Below are 25741 nucleotides of genomic sequence, written 5' to 3' on the forward strand. Positions count from 1 at the left end.
CCACGGGAAGAATGGGGGACCCAGCGCGCACGCGCCGCCCGCGCCCGCCCCGCCCCGCCCCGCGCGCCGGCGCGGCGCCGCCCTGCGGCCGCTGGTACTGCGGTGAGGTCAGCGCGCGCCGTGCGCATGCGCGGGGGCCGTTACCGCGCGCCCCGTCGCCATGGCGACCCCGCCCGCCGGGAGCGGGGCCGGGGAGCGCGGGCACGCGTGTTCCTGGGAATGCTGCTCGTGCTCCCGGGAATGCCACGGCCCCGTCCCCGCTGACCGGCCTCCAGTTACTGCCGCGCCCCCGGCTGCTGCTCCGGCCGGGGACAGGCCGAAACGCTTTGAGAGGAATCCCCCAGGCTTGGCGCGGAGAGCGTGAGGGCTCAGTGCTGCCGTGCGGCTGTGACCGCGCACTGCCCTCCTTCGGGGAGTCCCCAGGGAGGAACTGCTCCACAGAGACCCGGAGTGCGTCAGGCAGGAACGGCCCAAGCTCCCTCCTCCAGCAGGGCCATCCCAGAGGACATGGCACAGCACTGGAGTGAGGGAAACTCCACATTGTCTCTGGACAAGCTGTTCCAGTGCGCGGTCACCGCGCAGTAAAAAAGTTCTTCCTCATGTTCAGGCGGGAATTCCTGTGCATCAGTTTCTGCCCATTGCCTGTTCTGTTGCTGGGCACCACTGAGCAGAGCTTGGATCCATCCTCTTGACATCCCCCTTTAGATATTTATGCACATGGATGAGGTCCCCTCTGTCATCTCAAGGCCGAAGCCCCAATTCTCTCATGCCAGAGATGCTCTAGTCTCTCAATCATCTTTGTTGCCCTCCCCTAGACCCACTCCATGTCTGGTTTGTGCAGCCTTAATTAAAAAGCTGCATTTAAAAGCAACTAATTCTTTCTCCTTCGTGGAAAAAATTGCAGTGCTCCCACTCTGTACTGGGAGAGATGGGGAGATAAAATGCTGTGTGCAGAAGATTTTACCAAGATGAATTTGACCATCTTGTTCCCTGGGCTCATGACTGCTTTTCTCCTGTTGGTTGTGGGGAATGAACTTCCGTGTCCCCTCAAACCACGACTGTTCTCATCCTCTGCACTGCAGAAGGCAGCTGACCTCCGTAACACTGCAGTTCCCAACAAGCACCCAGTCTGAGCCATCAAACATGGGAGAGCTGCATGTGGAACAGATGATTGATTTTCATTCATAACTTCGTGAAATAATAACGCCCTTCTCCTTGGCTCACAGCTCTGGCACAGCAATGACTTTTGGCAAGCCCCCTCCAAATAATCCTAGATTTTCCAGTTTGTTCTCTTTTGCCATCAGGTTGCAGAGCAATACCTAACTGCTGCTTTGGGTGAAGCCATCAGCATAGGCCGAGTGTAGTCTGAAACAGGCTGCACAGATGTCAAGAGAAAGCTGGGGATATTAGTGCTTAAAAGGATGCCAGCTCTGAGTAAACTGAAAGCAGGTGATTACAAACCAGCTTTAGAAATTACCATGGTTCTCACCCCCAGGCAGTAGCTAATCTCCTGAGAGCCCTAAGTGGCTAAGCACTACCCACAGTAGAGACACAACAGCCCTGCTTCAGCACAGGCCATGTGCGAGTGTTTTCCTTCCCTGGTTGGGCAGTTCTGCAAGCAGGACTCCTCCGGTGGTTTGCCCTTCTCCTGTTTTGCAGTCTCCCAATAGCAGCTGAGGACAGAGATCATGGGTACCTTAATAAAGGACCAATCATTCTACTTCATCTGGGTATGCTAGAACTACAGGCAAAGTTCTCTCAGGGAGTCTAGATAGTTCCCTCTCTGTTCTCAAAATACCTTCACAAAATACCTTGCTCATTTTGAGCAAGAAAATGAGATTAAAACTGAATAGTAGTAAGTTAAGTGAATTATGATAAGCAGTATTTTGTTTAGTGTTAGTAAGAAATCAATAATTTTGTATCATACATTTATTATTTATTGTGTTTCACACATTTGCTGTGAATTTATTCTCTTCCACATTACAACAAAGAGGCATTTACTTTGGAAATGTCCCAAAACTGCCTTCTGATATAATATGTTTGCCCTTTTTTCACAGATTCTTACTTCTGGTGATTCTACATTCACTGTTTGGCAGCCTAAAGCTTTGTAAAGAAATGCTGAGAAATGCAGCTGGCATAGGTTAAAGTATTTTTTTTTCTCCCCTCCTAGGTAAAACTTGGACAGAAAATATGGCTTTTATTCTCTTTTGTTGCAGGACTTCAGGGGACAACAACTGCAAAAAACTTAGAAGCTTCCTCGTTGTGCAACTGACAGATTGTGGACACGGTCTTTATGTGTTTTCTTCAGTTTTATTTTAAAGCAGGTAAAGTCTGCACAGAAACAAATTTGTCACATAATCAGCTCTAATGTTTGGAATTTGTTTTTGCTGTTACTGCATGACTGTTTCCTTGCTCCCTGCAGAGACTTTTAGAACAGCTTATGCCTATATTCACGACAACCAAGTTGTTCCATGAGCAGCAGCACTAATGATGCCTGGTTTCGCACAGGTCTGTGTTCTTTGTCCTTCTAATCCGCCCTGCTCTCTCAGCAGCCCTACCTCCCTTTGTGTGTCCTGTGCCACTCCCCTCCAAGGGGACACGGCGCACGGTGGGGTTAGTCCAGGGCTGTATCCCCGTGCAGATGGAAGGGCAGCCTTCCATCACAAGGGATCACACCACGCCCGAGCTCCCTCCTGCCTTCCCCTGAGGCCAGCAATGATTATTTCTCTCCTCCATGTCTCATGAAACTTGAGATTGTTTCCTGCCCCCTAAACAGTGAGAAAGAGAAAGCAGGGGGTTAGCCTGACAGCTGAATAGAAACAGATAGACAGACTGGTCACATAAGCCTCGTTTTCATTAGGAAAAGAAGTCCAAAATACATTGTAGCCTGCAGGTTTTCTTCCAACTTTTTAAAAGCAGGAGGTGAAAGCACTGGTCTGATTCTCACCCTTTAGATTTCCTAATATTAATCTCAGTATTCTTTAATTCTGCTCTTGATTCCACGGCACAGCCCTTCAGCTTTCCCAGGGCCATCACTCTGCATTAGTTCTGGCACACCTGTGACAGACCTGCACATCCATCGTCTGTGACAGTTCCCAATGGAATCCCACCGTGAAGGCACGGCAGGATAGCCCAAGGGCAACCAGATCTAAGCTTCTGGATGGAATCCAGCTTGCAGGGATAACTCGCTTCTCCAAAGTTATGGTTAGGTAACAACTGTGCTATTGCTAAGGAGTCCTTGGGGGTTCATCCTGGGGTGCAGGGAGGACTCTCTAAATGGAGGAAATTCAAGTAACCACTGGAGGAGTTGCTACCATCACATGAGACTGCTTGACCAGGCCTTCACTATCAGTGGCTCAGCAGCAGGCGTTTAGCAGTATCCCTATGCATAACATACCTTAAAAAAAGGGTACTTTCTAGTATGCTCTCATTTCTGAAAGATCTCCATTAACTTACCTGTCTCCAAAACAAGAGAGCAGTGAAGCGGAAAAGTCTCCTGAGAGGAGGATACTGTTCCCAGTGAAGCTGCAGGTATCTCTCTAATCAGTCCACCTGCAAAGTACACTGTTCCCTGCTTGTTGAGAAAGGTCTGGTTGGACACAAGGAGCTGTGTGCTTATACACGTGCAAAACAAAGCACAGCCCATCTGCAAGGTGAAAAAAGAGACGAACTTATGGACATCTGCAGCAAGGACACAGAAAGCTCCAAGTAAGGGCAAAGGAAAGTCAGAAAGCTTTTTAAAATAAAGAAACATAAGGATAGTCAGGCTTTCAATTACAAGCACTGTTCTTTCAAATCAAAACACATCAATAAAACTAGTGGGAAGCAGATGGATGGACTGGCTCTATCTCAGCAGAAACACTGACTATACCTGAATGACCTGCTCTTCCCCTCTCCTTCAGGGCACTTTTGCACAATATCTGCTCAGGAATCTGAAAGCCTGGTGCTTCAAGAAGAAATGTTTTTATTTATGAATGACAGTATGATGATGCAGCTGCCCGTAACAGCAGAGGACAGCAGTGTCAAAGCCTGGCTGTCCCTGAGTTGCTTTCCTAAAGTTGAACACACTGCTATGCAGACTTAGCCACATTTCCTTTACATGCTGCCCCAACTTGACTACTTGCATGACTAAGGGGGAGGACAACTTCACTTGACTCAATGTAGCAATGGATCTCCCTCTGCCATCTCCTGGGAGGCACATCTCCTGCACACAACACCTGCACAGCCTTGTGCCGTACTGAGGAGAAGGCTGGACTGCTGCTGGCACAGATACCATAGGCCAACATGAGGTGAAGTCCAAGTACCCAACTTCTGAGTGCTGCTGATCCCACTCTGGCACAGGTCCCCTCACCTGTGACTCACCTCTTCTACCCCTCACTTACCTGGGAAACGGAATAAACTCCTCGTCCATACTTCATGAGAACAACACTTGAGACAGGAAAAGCACAAGTACTTCAGATCAACGTGAAGTTTAATAATTCCTCGTTCTTTACTTTGCACATGACAGTTGTCACAGCCCCAGATTTGAGCACTTTTAGCTCACACAATGTGCTCCGGCACCGCTATCTTTAATTGGCACTTTTCTGCCAAGCTTCAGCGTTTTGCATCGGACTTTTTCCACGTGAGAGCTGCCACGAACAAAGCATCCCACTGACCCACTTAACTCCCACGTGAAGGCACATGAAGCTTCGCTTCAGTCACCAAACAGAAAAGAAAACACAAGAGCAGACGGTTTTGATTAAAGGGAAATGAGCAAATGGCTTCAAGGCCCATCCTGTGCACACGGGCTCGTCTGCGTGTGTTCACTCCTTGAAGACATTTGGCCACCCAAGGAGAAACATCCTGTACAAAGCAGGTAGTCCTCAGGCAGTGTGAATTGGGTTGGATTCGAGATTTCCCGTTGGCAGGAAGGTCCTGTGAGCCATGCGACATCCCCACAGGCTTCTTCCCCTGACCTGGAGTGACTGCCTCCAGGAAGGCAGGGAATGGTTCATTCTCCCTGACCAAACATCAAGGAAGGTACCAATTAGTGTTAATTGTGGCATCCTTTGTTTTGTGACCAGAGCCTGAGCTGAACCCCTCCAAAACTCAACACAGGCTACTGGCAACAGTTTCCCATGCTTTCTGAGCTATGCTAGATTTAATGCAGCAGCCTGGAAGATCAGCTCTGGTCTTACCAAGGCATGGGCACCAGGTCTTATATTTGCATCAGAGACTATTCTTCCTGACTGCCCTCAGGCCTCTGGGAAGACACATTTACAGGTCAAACTTACAAGAGTTCTATTCTGTCTTGCACTTAAATTTACTTTTAACAGCATTTCATCCCCATTTCCACTTCCCTCATTGTTTCCCATTTACACTGTTTCAAATGGATTTACCTCTTCCTGTGCTTGTTCTCTGCAGTCATCTGCTGATATTATTTTATCTTTTTTCCACCATCCAAACACAATTATGCTCATATCTCCTTTTTTTTTTTTTTTTAATATACTTCCACATCGCACGTGCACATAGCTTACCAGCATGGGTTCTTTCAATATTTGAAAAACATTTCCTTTTATCCTCACTCAAATATTAAGCCAACTGGAAAGTGACACATCAAGGTTAGGAATGCAGTCTGCTCCTGACAAGGAAAAAATGCTGAGCTTTGCAATAGAGGCTAAGTGGATTAAGATCCTTTTTAAAGATTAGGTCACCCTTCACCCCAAATGCAGATTTCCACTGAAATTAATAGAAGCTCTTACAGAATGCAATGGGAGGGCTGACATTGAATGACAACACAGCAAATATACACTGGCAGCCCACCCAAACCCAAGTGTCCAAATCACCGACCCCAAATGCGTCTTAACTACCAACTGGTTGATTCTGTACTATATATTAACAGGCAGGATTTCATCCTGTAAAATTATGAGCTGATGGGGGAAAAAAGATGAGGATAGTTGTTCCCAGGATAAAAACTTAGGCTGTGATTCATGTGATGGGGCTGCAATGACATTACACCAACAGACACATTTGCCTTAGGAGGATCCATACTGCCTCTGGAACTAGTCCTTCGCACTTGCATAGCTCCTTGCCAGACCAGTCACAAAGCTCCAGCAGGTCCAAACCTGGAATTAGTTTTTAAGGATACAATCCAGTAGAACACACGTTAAGCATTGCCCTGTTAATAAACCACAAACAGCATGTCTTTGTGTGAGATCGCTGAAGGAAAACTTTATAGATTGGTCTTATATTTCCTCACTTCTGGGCAGATGAATCCAGCCCTCTTCTAGCAGACAGACCTGCAAATGTACCCCAGTACTAGAAAATCACACCAGAGCCCTTCCAGCTCTCACATCAACAGAAATAAAAATACTGCAGGTGACAAAGCAGCTTTGCTGCTGCTGTTGCTGCTGCACAGCTGGTAGAGACGCTGCTCACTCCCCACTGCATGGCTGCCTTGTGTGAGAAACAGTAACTGAGCAAGCACAGCAGAGGCAAGTCCCGCCTTCACCCTCAAAATGCTGCAATGTTCTCAGCCTTAGGAAGCCACCATGGCAGAAGTAACTCCTTCCCTGCTTGTTTTAAAAAAAAAACAATACACAAGCAAACTGGGAGTTTGTGCAAACCTATGTGGGAAACTGGCAGCAGTGCCTCACTGCAGAGCAAGCAGCCTGATTTCCACAATTTCCACGTCTGCACCTGCTCACCAAGGCTCCTCTCAGTCAGCACTGGAAAAACACACAGAAAAGAACAGGGTTTTCCAAAATCACTATCATCAAAACGAGATTTCTTCCTTTCCTTCCTGTTCTTTAAAACAACAAGTTTCAAATCTAGGCCAAGCCCCAGTCTCCACATGATTTATCAAACGGACAGCCACAGTGCCTGTGGCTCACTGCAGACCCCACCTCACTGTCTCAAACTTCTGCAGTTAGTCCTCGCAGTTCTGCCTCTCTTCAACAACACATTTGAGGACTATCATAAACCAGCCTTTTCTTTCCTGATCAGAGCCAAGACTTGTGGAAGAGCTTCTCTGTAGCTTTTCCTTTCCCAGCACAGGAAAACCACATGGTTACTGGCCATGGACACACAGGTGTGTAACTACTCCAAGCCTCCCAGGACAGCCAAGATCTCTGTTCGTGCCATATGTTTAATTATTGCTGGGTGTCAGAAGTGATGAGAGGCCGTGCTGCACCCTGCATAGAAGAAAGTGTTTCACTTTAGGAATTCTCACTCACACAGTTAACCATTTCCTCAGCTTGCCCTGACAGCTGCTGCTCTTAGGCAGGGAGGGATGTGCCTGCATCAGCAGTGCCAGCAGCAGCCTGACACACAGAATGGCCTCCCCACCATCCCAGCAGCACCCTGGAGTGGTCCCCAGCACATCTCTGGCTAAGAAGTGCAGATTATTGCTGCCTAGAGTTAGACATTTCAAGAATCTGGGGTTTAGATGGAAAACTCAGGAAAAAAAGCATGTGTTTGAACAGCATCTTGGACAACGGAGGAGTCTGGTCCAAGAGGATTTGTGGATATTCCTGGAAAACACGTAATGCAGATCACTTTCACTGTACTCCTGTTACCTGCTTGCCCAGCTTTCACCTGCAGCACCCTGCCCAGGGCAGGGATGTGCACAGCTCCTCACATAGCACAGCCCACCCCAGCTAGCTGCATCACACTGCAAAGTGAGAGCCAAATGCCCCAGCACTCTGAAGGGAAAGCGGGGAGAGGGGTATTTGCTGGAGCTCCCCTCTTCCTCACTGGTTAGTTGGAGAGGAGAGCATGTCACCCCTCAGAGCCATCCCTTGCACCATGAGCCATTTGCAGACAGGTTTTAGCCTTGCTCCCTGGAGCTGCAGCCATTTCCAAAGCCAGGTATGCAAGCAAACAGGCTTGGTACTGGCAGGAGCAAGCGTCACTTGCCCAGCCTGCTCTCCTCCTTCACCTGGCTCATGAGCAAGCACCAGCATTTGGGCCGTGATGGCAGCACACTCCTTATGCTCTGTGCAGCCTGGGCATTGCACAGCACATCCAACAGGCAAAACAAGTAGGAAAATATAAAACTGCATCTTTAATTTTGAGCAGTCTAACCCTGCCACATTCACCAGTATCTTTGTCTTGAGAGGTGAGCACTGGCTTCATCACTCCTTTCTCCTGTTTTATCTTGCAGCAAATTCTGCTTTTCTCCCCCACCCTCCCTACCCCCCATTCTTCTTTTACTTCCAGTATTTCATGTGCCAGGAAATGGTGAATGCTCTTAAACCCTGCTCCCTCCTGCAAAACAGAGAAATTGTAATGAATGAGTGTAAATTAGCAGGCTTGGCTAGCACCTAAGTTTGTCAAGCTTGAAAACAGTAATACGTTTGTGAGTGTTCAGCAGAACAGCTCCACAACATCATTCATAACTGAAAGGCAGAGCACTTGCAAGTCATGCCTTGAAACCACAGCCCCAACACTCCTAGCATCCCAGTAAAAACAACTTGGAGTCTGCCCTAAAATCAGTGGCCAGGAGGTTTGTGTTTGTGCAAGACGAACAAATTACTGGAGAATGAGAAATAAAAATCAGTGCAGGGACTGGGGCATAACTCATGACACAGCACATCTGTCCACTTGCTATGGAAACTATGTGTGGCAAGTATCAGGTGTCTGAATTTCTGCTTACGTACATCTCCCTGGACAGCAGTATATTAATAACACAGGCAGCCTAAAAACAGAAACTATCACCAAGAAAAGCTGCCCTTCTGCCGAGAGTTCCCTGCTGTAGCCTGGGTATTGTTGTGCTTTCCTCAAACAACACAGAATTTTGCTTCCTTGCTTTTCAGAGTTGCCATCTAAGCTGATCTCAATTGGAGGAAGATGAACAAACAAAAGGAAGGGAAAGGAAAATTATAGCAGGAAGCAACTCTTATTGTAAGCACTTTTCTTGAACGTCTTCCCATCAAGGCTCACACGGCTGTGTGACTCTGGAAAGCCAGCAGCAGCCAGGGGTTTACCTTAAGGACACAAATCTTTCCAAGAGACCTCCAGAAGCCAAAGTGCCTCATGCAGGGGACATGCAGGAGCTCATGCAGCCAGACAGAATGGCCCCAGCATTGCGAGCAGCATGAGAAGCCATCGAGTCAAACACAGAAGAAAGCAGCAAGTGGACACAGGCAGGGGCAGAACACTGGGCACAGAGAGGAGCACAGCAACAGAAGCAGAGTGGCAAGTAAGCAACTCCAGGTTCAAAATGCAGGCCAAGGCATTGGAATGGGAAGCACAGGAATGGAGATGCTCAGGCTTTGGGGAAGGTAGAGCTACGCCAGAGAAGTTACTTTGGATAGATTAAGTTTTCTGAAGAGCAGCTTTAACTCGGCAGCTTAGGAAGGAGCACTTGTGGCAGCACCACAGAAATGGGCATTTTTGGCTAAGATCAGCATCAGGTTTCTCAGGTGTTCTCAAGCCGTGTTAGAGACGCGTGAGTCACACCGGCGCAGCCACTCAACTCCTCACTGCCTGGAGAGACGCTTTCCTCCCAAACACTTTTCTCACAAGGCGTCGTTTCCCAGGAACTCTTGTGGTGCGGCACGGCCACACAGCTGAGTCGTGCTGCCCCCCGGTGTCAGGAGATTCAGCTCCCACCAGGAGAAATGCAGCCACATTTCTAGTTCATCCTGACCCAACAGCCATCTTTATGTGCCCAACACAAAGTCAGGAACATGGACTTCAAAAGAAAACTGTCTATTTTGGGCATGTGCATTTTGCTTCTTTTCTGCTGCTCTCTGCGGTATGATGTCAAGGTAGTTGTTCAAGAGCTGCACATCAGATATGAACAGATAAGCAATTTCTGCCAACACTTGTGGTCATGAGTATCTCAAACCTCAACTGAGCATGTATTTCCCACGGGTTTGGGGTGCAAGCACTGCCTGTTTCTCATCAAACAACACACAGGGAAGAAAGCCTGCAGATGTACAGAGCAGCATGTCCAGTAAAAGGCACAGACTGTCCGTGACCAGTGGGTTGGTGAAGAGATTCCCCTGGCCTGCCCAGGGTGACAAGCATTTATGAAGATGAACTCATCCAAGTGGCTTCCTCAACAAAGAATGATCTAATTTGAGTCACCTAGGCAATGTGATTATGACCCTACGATCATTCCAGTGATCAGGTCAGATAGCTCAGAATCAGCAAGACCAATAGTTTAGATTAATTTTTCTCCGCCAGGACTTCAACTCTTAAAATAGCCAAGGAATTAGTGCCAGGCACCTAGCGAGCCAGTTATTATCACCTGGGCTTTCCTCTAAAATTTTCTGCCAAGCCGGACCAGCAGCCAACAGCATTAGAGTATTTAAGACAACAAAAGATGAAGGCTAAGTATGTGCACAGAACCCAAACTGGGATTTCCACAGAACTCAGACTTGCATTAAAATCCAAATTCTGGCTACGCAGTCAAACTGCCTGTTCAAGGACTGGATGCCTGCCATCTGCAATGACAAGCTAATTGGAACAAGAATGAATCTCAATGCATTACAAAAGGCTACACTTAATTCTCTGAACTCATACTACTGCTGACAAAACCCTGCCTTTGCACTCCTGGTTACTACAATATTTCAATGTGCTTATCACCCCCTGGAGCAGAAGATACCCTTGTTTCATGCAAGCAGTGAAAGTAAAATGCAGTGACAAAGGACAACAGAACTGCCAGCAGAACTCAAGACTGCTCTGATTATTGGAGCATCTTCTCGAGAGCCACAATCAATGCAAATATATGAGAACTTACACAAAACACAGACATTCAGTTAAACACAAGAACCATCACCAAGAGCCAAGAAAGTTGAAAAATGGTATTTTTTAATAACCTGTCATTAATTATAAATTTAGGATACAGTTGCTTGCATTAGCAAGCTCTGAATGGACAGGCTCACATTTTCTTTCCAAACAGTGAGCGCTAGACATGAGTTACAAAATTAACTGAAGATTTTGGACTACTGTAGCTGTGTCACAGCACGGGCACTTGTGAGACAAAGTCAAGAATATCTTCACAGGCAGAGAAGACCATAGGTCCCTTGATGGCTAGACCAGAGGGACAGGACTTGTGAACAGTCCTTGCCTACGAAAAACTGAAACAGTCTAGGCAGGATGAACCAAGCCAGGGCAACAGACACAGTAGAAACTCCACCTCAAGTTTTTGAGAAAAATATGGCTACAGCCACAAAAATTTTATGTCTGTTTCTGTTTCTTCAGGCTTGGTCTTTGCCTTGGCTGCTTCTTTGGTCTCTGCACGGCGTTCTTAACACTGGCAGAAGGAAGCCTGAGAGTTATTTCATTGTCCTCTGTGTCATCATCCATCTGAGCAGCTTTCCGGCGCTCAAGCACTGCTGGAGTACAGACTGGAGTAGGATCCTGAAGAGATCAGAAAAACAGCATTCACTGCAAAGCCATCTGCCAGAAATAGGTGTCACTGCCCCTGTGGTACCACAACACACCTCAGCCCAGCTCTCCTTCAGAAAACTGTTTTTGTTTTGTAACTAGCTACTTTTGTAGACATTATTTCTTTGGACAGAAGTGTCACCTTCAAAGAAGTGTATGTGAAAGGCAAATGGAAATTAATTCACATTTTCTATCGTGTTGTTATGCACATTTGCTTTCTAAACTTTGTATTTCCTGACTCCAAGCATCATGAAAGTCAAGTGGAAGAGAATCAGGGCAACAGGGTGGGGGGTGAAGGAGTATATTTGAGACTGGCATACAGAAATGCCACATTGAAGTTGACAGCAGAGCTGAGACATCCCAGCTTTGTTACCTCAGAAGCCCTCAGAACTCAGTTGACAGAATGTATTAGTTATCCTGTCCTCCTCACAACCAGCCCTGCCCCAATCACAAGTAAACCCAGTAATAATAAAAATCCCCAAACGCATACACCCCCCAACTCACAACAATGATGAAACAGAACAGAAATGTTAATGCCTTACAGATTGTTTAGACCGTCAATATCCCAAATCTCAGTCCTGATGACATGAACTTCCCTTTCATCCTACTGCTACTTTACCTGGCATTTGTTTCCAAAACACCAAATGCCATGCCTGGAGAGCATGTGGTAGGAGGAACAGTACAGTATGGAAATGGGGACAGACAGCACTAGACTGTATGAACACTTCAACTCCCTTTTTATCAGAACAGGCTGGCATTGAAACATGGTCCAACAGAAGGATTCCATCAAGGAGATCGTGTCATCCCAGTGTAAAGCAGGGTGCAGGGGGTGTACAGGTGCCTGGCCCCAGCACCTGCACTACCACAGCCTCTAGTGAGTGCTGACCAGCGGAGGCTGACAGCAGACACAGTGAGGGACAGGCACTGATGGGTACAGCGTGCTGAGCAGAAGCCTTTGCTGCTGAATACTCTCACATGAGAGGGAACCACGAGGATTCAATCACCCTCCCCCGATCAAGAGTGTCAATGCATCTCAAAGTGGCTACTTCTGGCACAAACATCTCTCAAGCGGACAGTGTCAAGGTTTTTGTGTGTTGAAATCAGTATAAAGGTGCCATGTGAAGACTTCAAACACCCACCCCAGTATGAACGTGGTACTGGACTGGTCCATCTTACCTGGCTGCTCAAAGAAACGTTCAGTTTTGATTTCTTGGATGTTTTAACTTTTTTTCTCTTTTTGGAAAGTGGCTGTGCAGCCTAAGAAGAAAGACAGATCAGGTGGATCACTACACACTTGTGTGAAGATGCAGCCACTTAACTGTTCAGAGATTTCTTTGTTTCTTATCTACAAAATTTTTGCTACAGCAAATATGTGTAAAATAATAAATCGACTGACAAAGGTGATCTGGTTTGAACAAGAACACCCAAAGCAACACAAGAAAAGGTGCTCCTGTGCAGTTTAAAACGTTCCCTGTTTAACAGCATTAATTGCTTACAAGTCAAGTACTTGACCCAAGCACTCTGCAGAGGAAGAACATGCAGTGGCTGTGGATGCAAGTCATGGTCTCGGGACTCACCTTCAAACCCCCACCCTCCCACAGGGCTCAGCAAAGCCCCTCTGCTCTCTGGTGATCTGCACTCCAGTATTAAACCACAGAATATCCAACTGCTTGTACCAACACAAGAAAAGGAACCTGTTACCTGTTCACTTCTCTACAAGCAAACACACAGGCACACAGAGTGCAGCCCAGAAACAGCACCACACTGAATTCCTCGAGCTTCTATACAGCTCCTAACACACGTGAGCCTCCCTGGGGCTCCAGCTCCTCTGCCAGTCCCACACAAAACACCACTTCCATGCATTCAGCACAACCCTACAAACACATCTTGCTTAACACACTGATGGAAACAATGGCAGACTTACAAATCCCGGGAAGTCATACTGGAGCCCCTTTTCAGCCAGCTTCTTCCGCAGCAGCCTCTCCTTCCGCAGCAGGCGCTTGGTCATCCGCGCCTTCTCCAGCAGGGAGCGGACCCTGTTGTAGCGCCGCACCGCCGGCTGCGACGGCTTCCGGAAGATCCTCTCACAGTCCTTGAAGAGGTTCTCATGGACCTTCTCAGGAGGCAGGAACTGACCTGCACCAAGCACAGGGCACGGGGTGACAGCACAGCCCCCCTGCCTGCCAAGGGCACCCACACAGCGCAGCTCACGGCTACAACACCGCGCTGGGGCAGCGACTGGGGAACACAGGAAAGGTCACTGGGTCCTCAGACAGTAAGAGAAATGGATGGATAGATGGATGGATGGATGGATGGATGGATGGAACACTTTAACTGTTTCATCCAGAAAGATCAGACAAAATTGTTTTTCAACAGCACGTAACTCATAATCCTTTACAAAGTTTTACTTTTACAGTGACTGAGAAATTCAGTGATTTCATCAGTCTTTTACTCAAAAAAGCCCCCTTATGTCAAGCCTTACAGACAACAACTGCAGCAGTTACAAAAGCCAAGGAGTTCCCATGTGAAAGGAACTATCTCTACAGCAAACCCAACCTTACCCTCAGATTTTACACAATCACTGAGAGCAGTACCAGTCCAGAGGAAAAAAAACAGCACGACTGACCAAAAGCCTGCTGAGCATGTTCTTTACACATGATGAAAAGCTCATCCCCACAGAAAATATTTTTGGATAAAACTTCACTAACAAAACCCTAAGATTCTATGCACAGTCAGTCAGGATAACTGAAATAACTACCAGTTTCCCTTTCATGCTAGAGGACTTACACTGCAGCTCATACTTACACTTCAGCAGTCTCTCAGAAAACAGATAGTTGTTCATTGTGTCTGCAACAATCTTGGCCACATCATCAGACTCAAACTCCATAAATGCATAGCCTTTGCTGCCTCCAGTCTGTGAGTGACAAGAGAGAAACATGAAACAATGCTTTGGTACCTGAAGGGTTCTATTAAAATTATTTTATTCATCCAAAGTCATAGCCCATTCTCAGCCAACCATAACTGATTTCACTAAGTTCATTGAAATTGTGAAAAACATGAGATTTAGTCCTAAATTGGTACATTATTTGTAAAATATATATTTGCACACAAAACAAACTGCTCAGATGCATCTACTTGCTAAAAAAACCAAAGCTGCCCTGCATTGCTGCTGCCCTGTTGTTCCATATTTATACAACAGTCTTGTAATGTGACAGCAAACCCACAAATGAGAAGAAATTAGATTTACTCAACACGAAAGAACAATTAAGTTAAAACAGGCTGGTGGCACTTCAGGTGTACCTTGAACTGGTGCACTCCGGCACTTCCCACGGCAGCAAATTTACTTAGGAAAAAAAGGACCACAAGAGCCGTGGCCCGGCCGCCCCGCAGTCGGAGACAGCCCCGGGCACGGCCCCGCCGCGCCCCACGTGGGGCTCCGCCGGCCCTCAGGGCGCTGCGGCCGCTGCGCGTTCCCAGGGTGGGCCTTGCGGGGCCGGGGGGAGCCCCAGCGGCCACGGAGACCGCCCGGCCCGGCCCGGCCCGGCCCCGGGCACCGCCTGCGGGCGCTCGGCCACACCGCGGCCCTGCCCGGCCCGCGGCCGCTCCTCACCTTCTTACTCCTGGAGAGCCGCAGCCGCGTCACCGTCCCGAACTGCCCGAAGTACTCGCGGAGCTGCGGCTCGCAGAGGCCCCGCGGGAGATGCCCCACGAACACCACGCCCGGCGTCAGCTCCTCCTGCGGGCACACACAGACCGCCTCAGCCCGGGCCGGGACTCGCCGGGCCCCCCCCCCCCGTCCCGCGGGGCCGCCCCGCTCACCTGGGCCGTCCGCTTGGTGCGGGCCCGCTGCACCTTCTGCTGGAACTGGCGCTGCAGGCGCGGCTCCAGCGCCAGGAGCGGCGCCGCCCTCACGGCCGCAGCAGACGCGGGCGCCTCCGCCGCCACGGCCGCAGCAGACGCGGGCGCCTCGGCCGCCATGGCCGCCTCCGCCGCCGCCATGCCGCCTCCGCGCGGCCGCCGGAAACGCGTCACTGCGCTCGCGGCGGCGCCGCGCGGCCAGACGCCGTCTCCCAGCAACGGGCGGACGGGCCCTCGCGCGGCCCCACCGGGCCCGGCCCCACCGCGCCGGGCGGGCGGCCCGAGACACGGACACCGCCGGGGCGACAAACTCCCGCCCCGGGAGAGACCGCCCGCCGCACCCCGGGCGATCGGCACTCTCTGGGCACCCTCCCAGCCGCCCTTCCCGCCACTCCTGCCTGCTCCGGCCGCTCAGGCGGAGCGCGGGCAGCCCGGCGCGGCGCGGTCAGGCGCTGCTGCGGCAGCCTGGCGCCGGCGGCGCGGAAGGCCCGGGGGCGGGAGGCGGCGGCACCATGTCGGTGAGCGAGATGTTCGCGGCGCTGCAGGGAGCGCTCGGCCAGGACCAGGACATCCGAGAGGTGCCGGGGCGGGCGGGACGGGCACGGGAGGGGACGGGACGGGACGGGGCGGTGCCGCGGCTGACGGCGCGCTGTGCCCGCAGGAGATCCGGAAGGAGGTGCAGGCGCTGGAGCAGACGGCGCGGGAGATCCTGACGCTGCTGCAGGGCGTGCACCAGGGGCCCGGCTTCCAGCACAGTGAGTCCCGCGCCGCCGCCCCTCGGGGCACGCGGGTGCCCTGGACCGGGCACCTTTTCCAGGTTCCAGCCTCTCCCGGGGCCTTCAGCCTCCGGGTTTCCCGGAGGTTGCTGGGAAGAGGAGGGCGCAGCTGGGAGGTTTCAAGCCAGACAAGTAATAAAGCTGCCGTTCAGCACTGTGGAACAGCGTTCTGTCCCTTTCTCCTCTCCCTAGCGTGCTGCTTTTCTGTCTCGGTGCAGAGCAGTGTGTTCTTTTCCAGATGTTCACTTGCTGGGCCTTTCTATCAGGGTCCCTGTCCCATCTCTTGACCCCACACCCCAAAAAGCTGTGGTCCTGAGCGCTGAGGGGGTATTCAGGATGGACTGGGATTGTGGGGAACGCACTTAAGCTTGTTCGTACAAATTCTCTGTGTGTGTATAAAACCTGCTTAACGCAGCAAAATGTAAAATGAATCTGCAAAGTCTGAAACAGCAGAACCTGCCCTTGATGTCTGAGTGACAGCAGGAATAGTTCTGCAGCTTGGGAGGGAGGTTTGGGTTGTTGTCAGCCTGGATCCTGGCCGAGGAGGTGTTGGACAGAATGTTTCTGGCCCATTTCCTCCAGGCCATGAGAGCAGCTCTGCAGGCCCAGGAGTCAAATCTGCTCTTTCTGCCCCCTCATTTCTCAGCTTACTGGTGAAACTACTGGGATAAACTTAACTATGTCCCTTAAGAGCTGTGTGTTTTTCCAGTCAATTAATACTTTGTGAGAAGGAACAACCATTCTGACTTCACTGGAAACTCTTGAGAGGAATTTGTGCAAGCCACCCTATGGAGGGAAAGAGAACCAGTCTCCCCAGGTGCTGTTTTACTCCCTTACAGAGCTGACTGGTTGTTTTCAGCCTGGTGAGGTTCTCCAGCACACTGGGGTTCCCCTGGCCTCGGAGCGGGTCTGTGTTCAGCAGTGAGCAGCACCTCAGGTTTGACCTGTGCAGGCAACTGCAAGTTCCACCTGCTGGGAAACCCAGCAGGGCTGGAAATCAGAGCTGCTGAGTGGTTATTTGCACAAGCAGATGCTCAGTTCTCTAACATGGGAAAATCCATGGTCATTGTGTGGGTAACAACTTCAGAGTCATTTTCTAGCATTTAGTTGTAGAACATCTACATGTTCAATTCAGTGTATTCTCACTTGATTTTTAACTCCTAGAGAGAGCTTGTCCTGGAACTTGAGTCTGAGGAGAGATTTGGAATAGTTAAAGAAAAAAACCCCAACAAAACCAACTAAAAAATGCAAAACAACAACAAAAACCAACACCCAAACCAAAAAAACACAAACAAACAAGAAATCAATCAGACAAAAAATCCAAAGCCTCATCTTACAATTTTTGCAGAAATAATGAGTTCATGCTTAATAGATCAAGAGTTAACTCATGGTAACAGACCTGTGAATTTGTCATCGAATTCAGCTCTGTTAGTAAAACCATGGGATAGTTGGGAGTTTGATGGAGGACAGCTTCCTGAACAACCAGTGGCTTTTGAAATGTCACCTTGCACAGGCCGGGCAGGGCAGTGTGTGCTGCATGCTGCTGTTGTCTGGTAGCAGTCAGGGTGACACCTGAGGAGGTGCACGGCTAGTTGGGGGTTGTGTGTGTGTCACTGGACATTGTCTGAGCCTTTGCAGTAAGGATTGTTTATTTTTGTCACAATCCAAATGTGAATGTGTTCCTTACTCTGTTCCCCCAGCCGCGTGATGCTCACACAGCTGAGGCAACCCTGTAGCTCTCAGTGAGCTTCACACAGTTCTTTCATCCTGGCTGCCACATGGAGCACTCCCATGTTCTGCCTCCTGAAGTTTTGATTTTTTTGCATGTCATTCTCCCTCCCTTTCTTTTTTTTTTTTTAAGCAGAAATTATGTGTTTTTAACCAAAGTTTTATCACACTTACATGACTCCTAGTAGGTGTTGTTTGGTAAAAACCATCACAGCTTTCACATTTAGCTTCCGTGAATAATCCTGGCTTCTGTACGTGAGGATGCAGGAGGGGCTGTCGGGTTGATCTTCGGCGTTTTTTGGCCGGTGACCGGGATGTGTGGGAGGGAGGGCTGCAGGGAGGTTGTGGTTGGAGCCCTTGGGTCGGTCGCGGGAGCTGCAGGCGCGGCGGGGCTGTAACTCCGTCGGCAGACGGGAGGTGGCAGTGGCTGCTGCGGAAAGAGGAGATCGTTCCTCTGCAGAGCTGTAACGCACGCTGGACAGGCTGGAACCCAGAATCTTCAAATACATCGTAAAAAGCAGGAAATGCAGTTTCCTGAAGGGATGTTGCACCTCATGTAACCAAATTCTGATGGATTAGAAAAAAAAATAGGACAATATTTTAATATGGAGAAAGAAAAGTTGCTTTTCCTTTGACTGTGAGAGTTGTCTGGCAGCAGTGCCTGGTGAGTGTGTGCTTCCTTTGGGGTCAGCTACTGTGTGCAGTGCTGTTCCATTGCTTGGGATCTGGCTGTTGCTGGGACATCTTGGCTCAAGTTCAAAGGCCCAGAGCAGATCAGACAGCCTGGAATTCCAGAGTCTTTCTGCTTTACCTTTGTGGCTCATGGTATCACCAGGAATACTTCTCAGATTGATTCCGAGTGTCAGTAGCCTATCTCAGACAAGACAGAATTGTAAACAGCGGTGTCTACACTGGAAACTCTGTTTACAAACTTCTGTTGCCTGTCAAATATCCATTTCCTGAGTGTATTCATTCCCTGAATGCTGTGCTGTTTCTTTTTCAGTTCCAAAGAAGTGTCAGAAGGCTCGTGAGCACTTTGGTACAGTGAGGACACAGATGGAGTCTCTGAAAGCCAAGTTTCCTGCTGATCAGTATTACAGGTGTGCAGGATCATACACAGCCAGACACAGATATATATGGGAATTGCTTGGGCATTTGGCATCATTGCTTTGGAATAATGATGTGAAGATTTATGGGCTGAATGCTTCTTTCTCTTTGAAAAGTGAATCATGGTAGAAAAATGTGAGGTTTTTATCAACACAGATAAAAAATGCCTTTTCCCAAACACTATAATTTTTCACAAAAAATACTCAGTATAGAATTATTTCTCTAGAAACTTTCTGAAAAAAGGAAAAGGGAATGTTAAGAAGTTGGTGTTCTGCTGGAGCTGCCCTTGTATCTGGGAGCAGGGCATTTGCTGCTCCATTAATTTCAGTTTAGTTGTTTGGTTTGGGGCATTTCTGGAAGCAGAGCTCTAAATCTGTCATGAAATGGCTGTTTGGTTTTGCAGACACTAAATGAAGTTGTCACCTTTGTGTTCTGTTGCTGCCAGAAGGGGACAGTGCCTGGCAAGAACATTTCAAAGAACAAGAATCTTGTCAGCTCAGATCTGCTGAGGGAGAGTGGGAGGGAAAGCCCTGGCTGTCTGCGGGCAGCACAGCCTGGAAAAGTGTGGGAGGGGCAAGCAATGTCAGTGTCCAGTGTGGGAGCCTGGGTGTGGAGTTCTGGAGTACCACGGAGATGTCTCTTAGCTGGTGTCATTTTGATAAACCAAGAATACTGCAAAGTGCATGTGTTAAGGCAGAAATACAACACACACGTAATGTGTGGTTCTTGCCTAACGCTCCAGTGATAAACATTAATTATTGATACCTTGACCTGGTGTTTCTTCTGCAGGTTTCATGAGCACTGGAGGTTTGTGCTGCAGCGGCTGGTGTTCCTGGCAGCATTCGTAGTCTACCTGGAGTCAGAAACATTAGTGACCCGAGAAGCTGTTGCAGAAATACTTGGGAGTAAGTTAATATTGTAACTGAAGAGAAAAAGCTTGTGACTTTAGACACTGTAGGTCCCAGAGGTACAGGGAAATGGCAGAACTTCATTTCTTCCTGAGAAATCAGTTCCTGGTATTTGATTTCCTTATATAAACAACAAATTCTCAGAAGATGGAAATGGCAAACCTAGTGTTGACAGAAGTATTTATTCATTAATAAGTTCTTCATTAATGAAGGTCATTCATTCAAAGTGTGTAAATGCACCAAAAAAAAAGCACAAAGATGAGAGCTTGTTTCTTTAATTTCTTGCTTTTGGTATTTAAAAAGTGTGTAAAAGAGATTAAATTATTTGCCATAAAAGAATTGTATCTTCACAGAGCAAAAGATTTGGAAAAAAGTAAGAAAAACGGATCCTGTATATAGCTGTAAATCCAGTTATCCTGTTGAATGTACAAGATGCTGAATCAAGAACTGAGAGGCTTTAATTACATCATCACATACAGGAAAAGGCTGACTTTTAGTTTGTAATAATATTTCATAAATTTGATATTTCAAATTAGCACCAGTAAACAGATGCAATTTAAGGTGGCTGGGTTTGCTCATGCTCAGCACCACCTCATCCCTGCTTTGTTTTTGTCTCAGTTGAAGCTGATCGAGAACGGGGCTTTCACCTGGACATTGAAGATTATCTTTCTGGTGTATTAACTCTGGCCAGTGAGCTGGTAAGAAAGATATTCATGCATGTATTTGGTTTGAAACTGACCTTGAAAACAGAAGTAATGCATTTTTTAGCTTTCCCAAGTTGTTCCTGGAGGTTATGATACACACCACCTTGATCTGAACTTGTAGCAAGATGCTTCTCTGCATGTTCCTCAGTGATACTTATAAGATTCAAAGTAGTCATTTGATTGAAAATCCAGAGCTATGGTCGGCAGTAAGGTAGATCTTAGTACAAGTAATCTGACTGCCTGGAACGTAAGTGCTTCACTTGGCATTGTAACTGATGGGGACTGTGAAGTGATGTGATGTGGGTGAGTGCTATGCTGACATTCTCTGGTGTCTCCTCTGGCAGGCCAGGCTGGCAGTGAACAGTGTCACAGCTGGGGACTATTCTCGCCCTCTCCGCATCTCAACCTTTATCAATGAGCTGGATTCCGGCTTCCGCCTCCTCAACCTGAAGAACGACTCCCTGAGGAAACGCTACGATGGCCTGAAATACGATGTCAAGAAAATCGAGGAGGTGGTTTACGACTTGTCCATCAGAGGACTCAATAAGGAGGCAACAGTTGGTGCAGGCGGGGAGAAGTGAAGGATGCTCGTTTGAACAGCATCATCGTTTACCTCAGATGGTTGCCAATTTAGGAAGTACCTAGAGAAGCCTTCCTACAGTAGTTTAGAAGAACTGCAGCTCAAAGCTGCTCTCTATTTTCTTACAAAAGGTGTAGTACAGGTGTTAGATGTTTTGTAAAATCATGTCTAGATTAGGACAGTAGACTCTGTTTGCAGTGGAATTCCGCTGTCAAACATACGGTGCCGTTCTCTGCACAGCAGCAATAGTAGTAACTTCCATGAGCTGAGATTCCCATTAGTTCTGTAGTGTTGCTTTCCTGCTCTGTCAGAGAAGTGCTGTGGCTGTCTCTGCTCACACACCCTCAGAAGTGTGTGCACAGCACACAGCTCAGTGCAGACACATGGGATCTTTTAAGAAACACAGTGTGTAAATACCAACTTATTTTTACGACACTTTTTTTTTTCCCTTTTTGTTTCTTAAATTTTCACCTATGTAAGTTGAACAGATTTGCATAACTGTTTATGAACCAGATCTCTTTTTTAATGGTTTCTGTTAATGTACCCCCTGTAATTAAGAAATTAGTGAAAATACTCCTGAGAATTCTTCTATTGGAACTAGTGTCTTGCACCCCAGCATCTCTCTCTCTCTCTCTTTCTCTCTCTCTCTCTCTCTCTCTCATTTTTTTTTATTTTCCACCAAGATTTCAGTTACCAGGGAGAGCAGGGTTTTCTTAGACACCTGCTTTCTCTGTGTGGTATTTGTTTTACTGGCATGAGTAAATGCAGAGTTTTAAATGATAATTTGCCTTGAGAACTCAGTGTAACCAATTTTTATGGTTTTTTTTAACTTCTCTAACTTTTCTGAATGGAGAAATGTAAACTGATAAACTGCAGGTGGTGTCTGAGTTGTGACAACCTGTACAGGCCACAACTGTACCTGTGTCCTGGGATTAAAAAGAACCAAAACACCACAAAACTATAGTTTGTGTAGTAAAATGTTTGTATTTCCAGAAATGGGGAAGTTACTGCTTTCAGGTAAGTATGTAAGATGTTTGCAAACACCAACAGCCTCTTTCATGTCTCTAAGTGGACAGACTCATGCCTCCCCATGTGCTTGTTCTCTTGTCCTAAATGACTTTGAGTTTTGCCATTCTCCTGCTTTTGGTGATGCAGGAGGGTTATGGAGAACAGCTAATTTAGGAGGACAAGGAATACTTCAGAGGATAAATGGGAACGGTGAAGTTTCTGTGGGGTTTGTTAGTGTTTCGGTTTCTTAGGGGGTTGTTTTGTTTATTGGAAAAAAAATGGTTTCTTGGTTTTTTGGCCAATAAAAGCCACTTGGTACCTCTGCCTGTTGTCTGATCATCTGCTGTTATTTGCTTCCCTTGCTGGGAGCCTGTTTTGGAACACCAACATTTCAGTTCAACCTTCAGCTGTCCTTGGACAATAATGGAGTTCCTCCCCTTGGCTGTAGTTGTTCAGTGGCGCACTTCTAAACACTGCCAAGTGCAAAGTCAAGCTGCAAACAGATTTCATTGGGTTTTTTAAAATATTTTTTTTTAATTTCAAGCGATTTCACCAAGTAAAATAGGAGAGCTATGGAGTTTATCCTTACCAATCCAAGAAGTGGCCAGATTAACAGCATCTCATAATCTTTCATGTTTGTCCTCAACCTTTGTATCTTAGCACTTAACACAGGGAGATGGGAACATCCCCCTTTCACAGCTGAAGAAAATGAGGGTGTAACTTCCTGAGCCCCATGGCAATGTAGCAGCTTTCAAAGTATTTCTTTGTTCTTGCCCTGTGCCAGTGTTTGCTCATTTCTCGACTTAATGCTGTGGCAGTGAGAGGAAGGAAGGAGCTTAAGCCAGTTTTACTGCCCAGACCAGAGATTGGGGGGGGGGGGGGGGGGGGGGTGGTAAACCAACACCCTAAGGCTGTGCAGACACAGCTGTGCACTTTAAGGTCACACAGGAAATTCGTGGGAGCAGGGGAATATAGAAGGGTTTCCTGAGCATCAGTTTGGTGTGTCATAGGTTAGAGGACTCCTGGCGTGTGAGGCCATGCGGCAGGGCAGCTGCTGGTTAAGGCTTTGTGCTGACTTGTGTCCCAGGTGCTCCAGTTGCATTTGGTCATGCAGAAGGTCTGCTTCCTGACACGGGATCCTGTGTGCCAATGCAGCCATTCACTAGATCCACATCTGCCAGCTCTTGCTGGTGGCTTCTGCGAGCTGGTGGAGATGAAGCAGTGCTGAGCCACAGGTGCAGGTACCATGGGAGGGACAACTGGAAGAGCAAGGCTCTTACTTAGGGCATACAGAGGTGCAAAGTGTGGGATCCTTCTGCCTAAGGCTCTGTGAAGAGCAGGTGCCCAAGAAAGAGACGGTTAGTGTTGTGTTCTTGAAGGACGTTTAGCAAACACCTCATTCTTTCCTCTTCTAGGTTTTAGGAGAGCCTAGCATCGTCCTCTGGAAAAGCAAGAGCCTCTGTTTTCAAGAGCCAGGCTACACAGCTCATTCCCAGCCTGGGTCTGGAGAAGGGAAACAAAACCACTTTCTCCCTAGGCAGCAGCAGGGGAAGATGGGGATGCTTTTTTAGCTTTCTCTGCACTGCAGTAGCCTGTAGGACCTTCTGACAAGGAATCTGCACATTACTTTGATCCTAAATGATAAGTTGTGTTCCTGTCCCAGAGCTTGGAGTAGAGGGAAGAAGGGAAAACCCAGAAGGACTTCAGCAGGGACGGGGGAGCAGGGAATGGCAGTGGACTGCAGAATCTTGATGGTTCATGGTGAATCAGATGCACTTGAACTCTGAACAAGTGACTCGTGTTGGTGCTGAATGGCCTGTGCAGCGTGTGCTGGCATCGGGGAGGGGAGTGAGTCAGCGCAGGAGCACTGGAGAGTCTGACTCAACACCCAGCACGGCTGTTCCCTGAGCCTCCTCAGCCTCAAGTGTGCTCCTGGGAGTGCTCTCTTGAACCGTCTTTGTATTCACTAACTTGTTTGTTTGGATTTTTCTCATCTTGATGTAATTTCTGTGGGTTTTCTTTATTTCAGTAAAAACGAGTACTTAAATAGTTGATTAATGGCTCTTTATTTATAGCCCTGCCTGTTGAAGCCCAGCAGCTCAATGAAAGTGCTGACCTGAAACAGTTCGGGAAGCGGGGGTGAGCAGGACGCTCAATAGACCTTGGGGCTGGCTCTTGAACTGCGCTCTGCCTGCTGGAATTGATTAACTGCAGCCAGCCCTGCCACCTCTTTACACTGGCACTTGTTAGAGGACACGTTATCACCTTCAGACTGCCCTTTCCTGGTGCCAGCAAACGTCTTTGTGCAGTGGGCTGGATCAAAGGAACTTTATTTTTCAGCAGTGTTTGCTCCTGACCTGGTGCATCACACAGTCTCCCCTCCATGCTGTGCCAGTGTGTTGGAGGGAGACTTTTCCTCTCCCCGCGGTGCCAGCTCTCAGTATTCTCTGAGCTGTAACACTGTAAATGGTTTGATATTTTCTTGCAGTAATTTAACTGCTTCCCGTTTTCAGAGAATTGCCAAGGATTTTCTCTCTGAATAAATAATATGCCTTCATTTCACTGCAAAGGGAGTGAGCTACAGAGTCTCACCCAGGTTTTTCAGCCAGCAATGTCACTGCACACCAAGGCAATTTAAAGGGAGCAGAAAGTGAATGTGGATGATGCTGGGGGTCTGTATGTGGATCGTGACCCGTCACACATCCGCAGTCCATCTTCTCTTGTTCAAGAACTGTCACTGGATGCAGTGGATTTCATCTCTGCTGAAAAACAGGAACTCTCTTCCTATCATTCAACCTTTCCATCGTGAAGGTTTCCCTTAGGGGATCACCTTCAGCTTCCCAGGGGAAGTGTATTCTTTTCTAACGAGCGCCCTTAGGGCTTGCCTGGAGTTCTTCGACTGTACAGTGTTACTGTAAAAACTTCCTTTTTATTCACTGCTTGTACCTGTGTCTGGTCAGATTGCTCCGCAGCAGCAGCATGTGAGAAATAAGATAGTTCCTTCGTCTGCCTGATCAGTAGGACATTTTGCTTCTTCATACTCCACTGTAGGGACAGGTCACTCAATAATGACAGTGAGAGCTTTGAATATTTATCTGTCTCTGGGAGGACAGTTTCCTCAGTTGCTTTCAGTTCCAGGTTTTTCGAGTTTCAAGTCAGAGAATGTCAGCCTAGTTCTAGCTAAATCTCACCCAGTTCCCCAGCATGCACGTAAGAGGAGACATCACAAAATGAGCGTTACTACAGGTGCCTCATCCATGAGCCCTGAAGGGATCTTTGACATGGTGCTAGAAAATTTAAACTTTTCCCTCTGAACAAGTCAGGGGCAAGCAAGACAGTGCAAGATTCACCAGAATTTCCTGCTGGGGAAAAAAAAATATATATTTTTGGGACTTCTGCTGCATTATAAATTCACATGTAACAAAAGTCAGGAGATCTGAGGTGATCTTGGGGCTTTTTTCAGGATTTGGGGTATGCGGAAATCAATCTCAGTCTCCAATGACAACTGCTTGCTGCCAGACCAAAGCTGGTTCTCCTTCTCAGATGTGTTCTTGATCAAATAGTGGAGACTCACACTGAACACCCCTTCCCCATCTGCACTTCTGGTAAGGACAACCAGGAAAGTACAAGGACACCATGAAGGAGAGGCTCTCTATTGACTAAAGCTGAGTTATTTGCTTTTCATCTCCATGT

The 25741-nt window shown here is 47.9% G+C and overlaps 2 protein-coding genes across 2 annotated transcripts; one reads left to right on the forward strand and one right to left on the reverse strand.

The window, feature by feature from the left end:
* Positions 1 to 10779: 10779 nt before the first annotated feature.
* NIFK (nucleolar protein interacting with the FHA domain of MKI67) lies at positions 10780 to 15377 on the reverse strand. The gene is given in 7 exon segments (XM_066190251.1): positions 10780 to 11205; positions 11208 to 11352; positions 12556 to 12636; positions 13304 to 13515; positions 14185 to 14293; positions 14990 to 15115; positions 15199 to 15377. Coding segments are annotated over 7 exon segments (885 nt in total). The 5' UTR covers positions 15358 to 15377; the 3' UTR covers positions 10780 to 11152.
* A 331-nt stretch (positions 15378 to 15708) lies between these two features.
* On the forward strand, positions 15709 to 22371 carry TSN (translin). Its single transcript, XM_066190252.1, has 6 exons — positions 15709 to 15815; positions 15899 to 15992; positions 18745 to 18841; positions 19638 to 19753; positions 20375 to 20454; positions 20805 to 22371. Exons 1-6 carry the CDS (start codon positions 15750 to 15752, stop codon positions 21039 to 21041), a joined length of 690 nt encoding a protein of 229 aa, XP_066046349.1. The 5' UTR covers positions 15709 to 15749; the 3' UTR covers positions 21042 to 22371.
* Positions 22372 to 25741: the final 3370 nt, after the last annotated feature.

Source organism: Chamaea fasciata, unplaced genomic scaffold, assembly GCF_029207755.1.
Source record: "Chamaea fasciata isolate MVZ Bird 193981 ecotype frontalis unplaced genomic scaffold, bChaFas1.0.hap1 SCAF_8, whole genome shotgun sequence".
Classification (NCBI taxonomy): domain Eukaryota; kingdom Metazoa; phylum Chordata; class Aves; order Passeriformes; family Sylviidae; genus Chamaea; species Chamaea fasciata.

What these genes read in the sequence shown, in the direction of transcription:
- TSN (XM_066190252.1), top strand. Translation starts at nt 15,750, where the DNA reads ATGTCGGTGAGCGAGATGTTCGCGGCGCTGCAGGGAGCGCTCGGCCAG. An exon ending in GGGGCCCGGCTTCCAGCACA is followed by an intron (nt 15,993 to 18,744) that starts GTGAGTCCCGCG and finishes TTTCTTTTTCAG; the next exon opens with TTCCAAAGAAGTGTCAGAAG. An exon ending in TGTTGCAGAAATACTTGGGA is followed by an intron (nt 19,754 to 20,374) that starts GTAAGTTAATAT and finishes TTTTTGTCTCAG; the next exon opens with TTGAAGCTGATCGAGAACGG.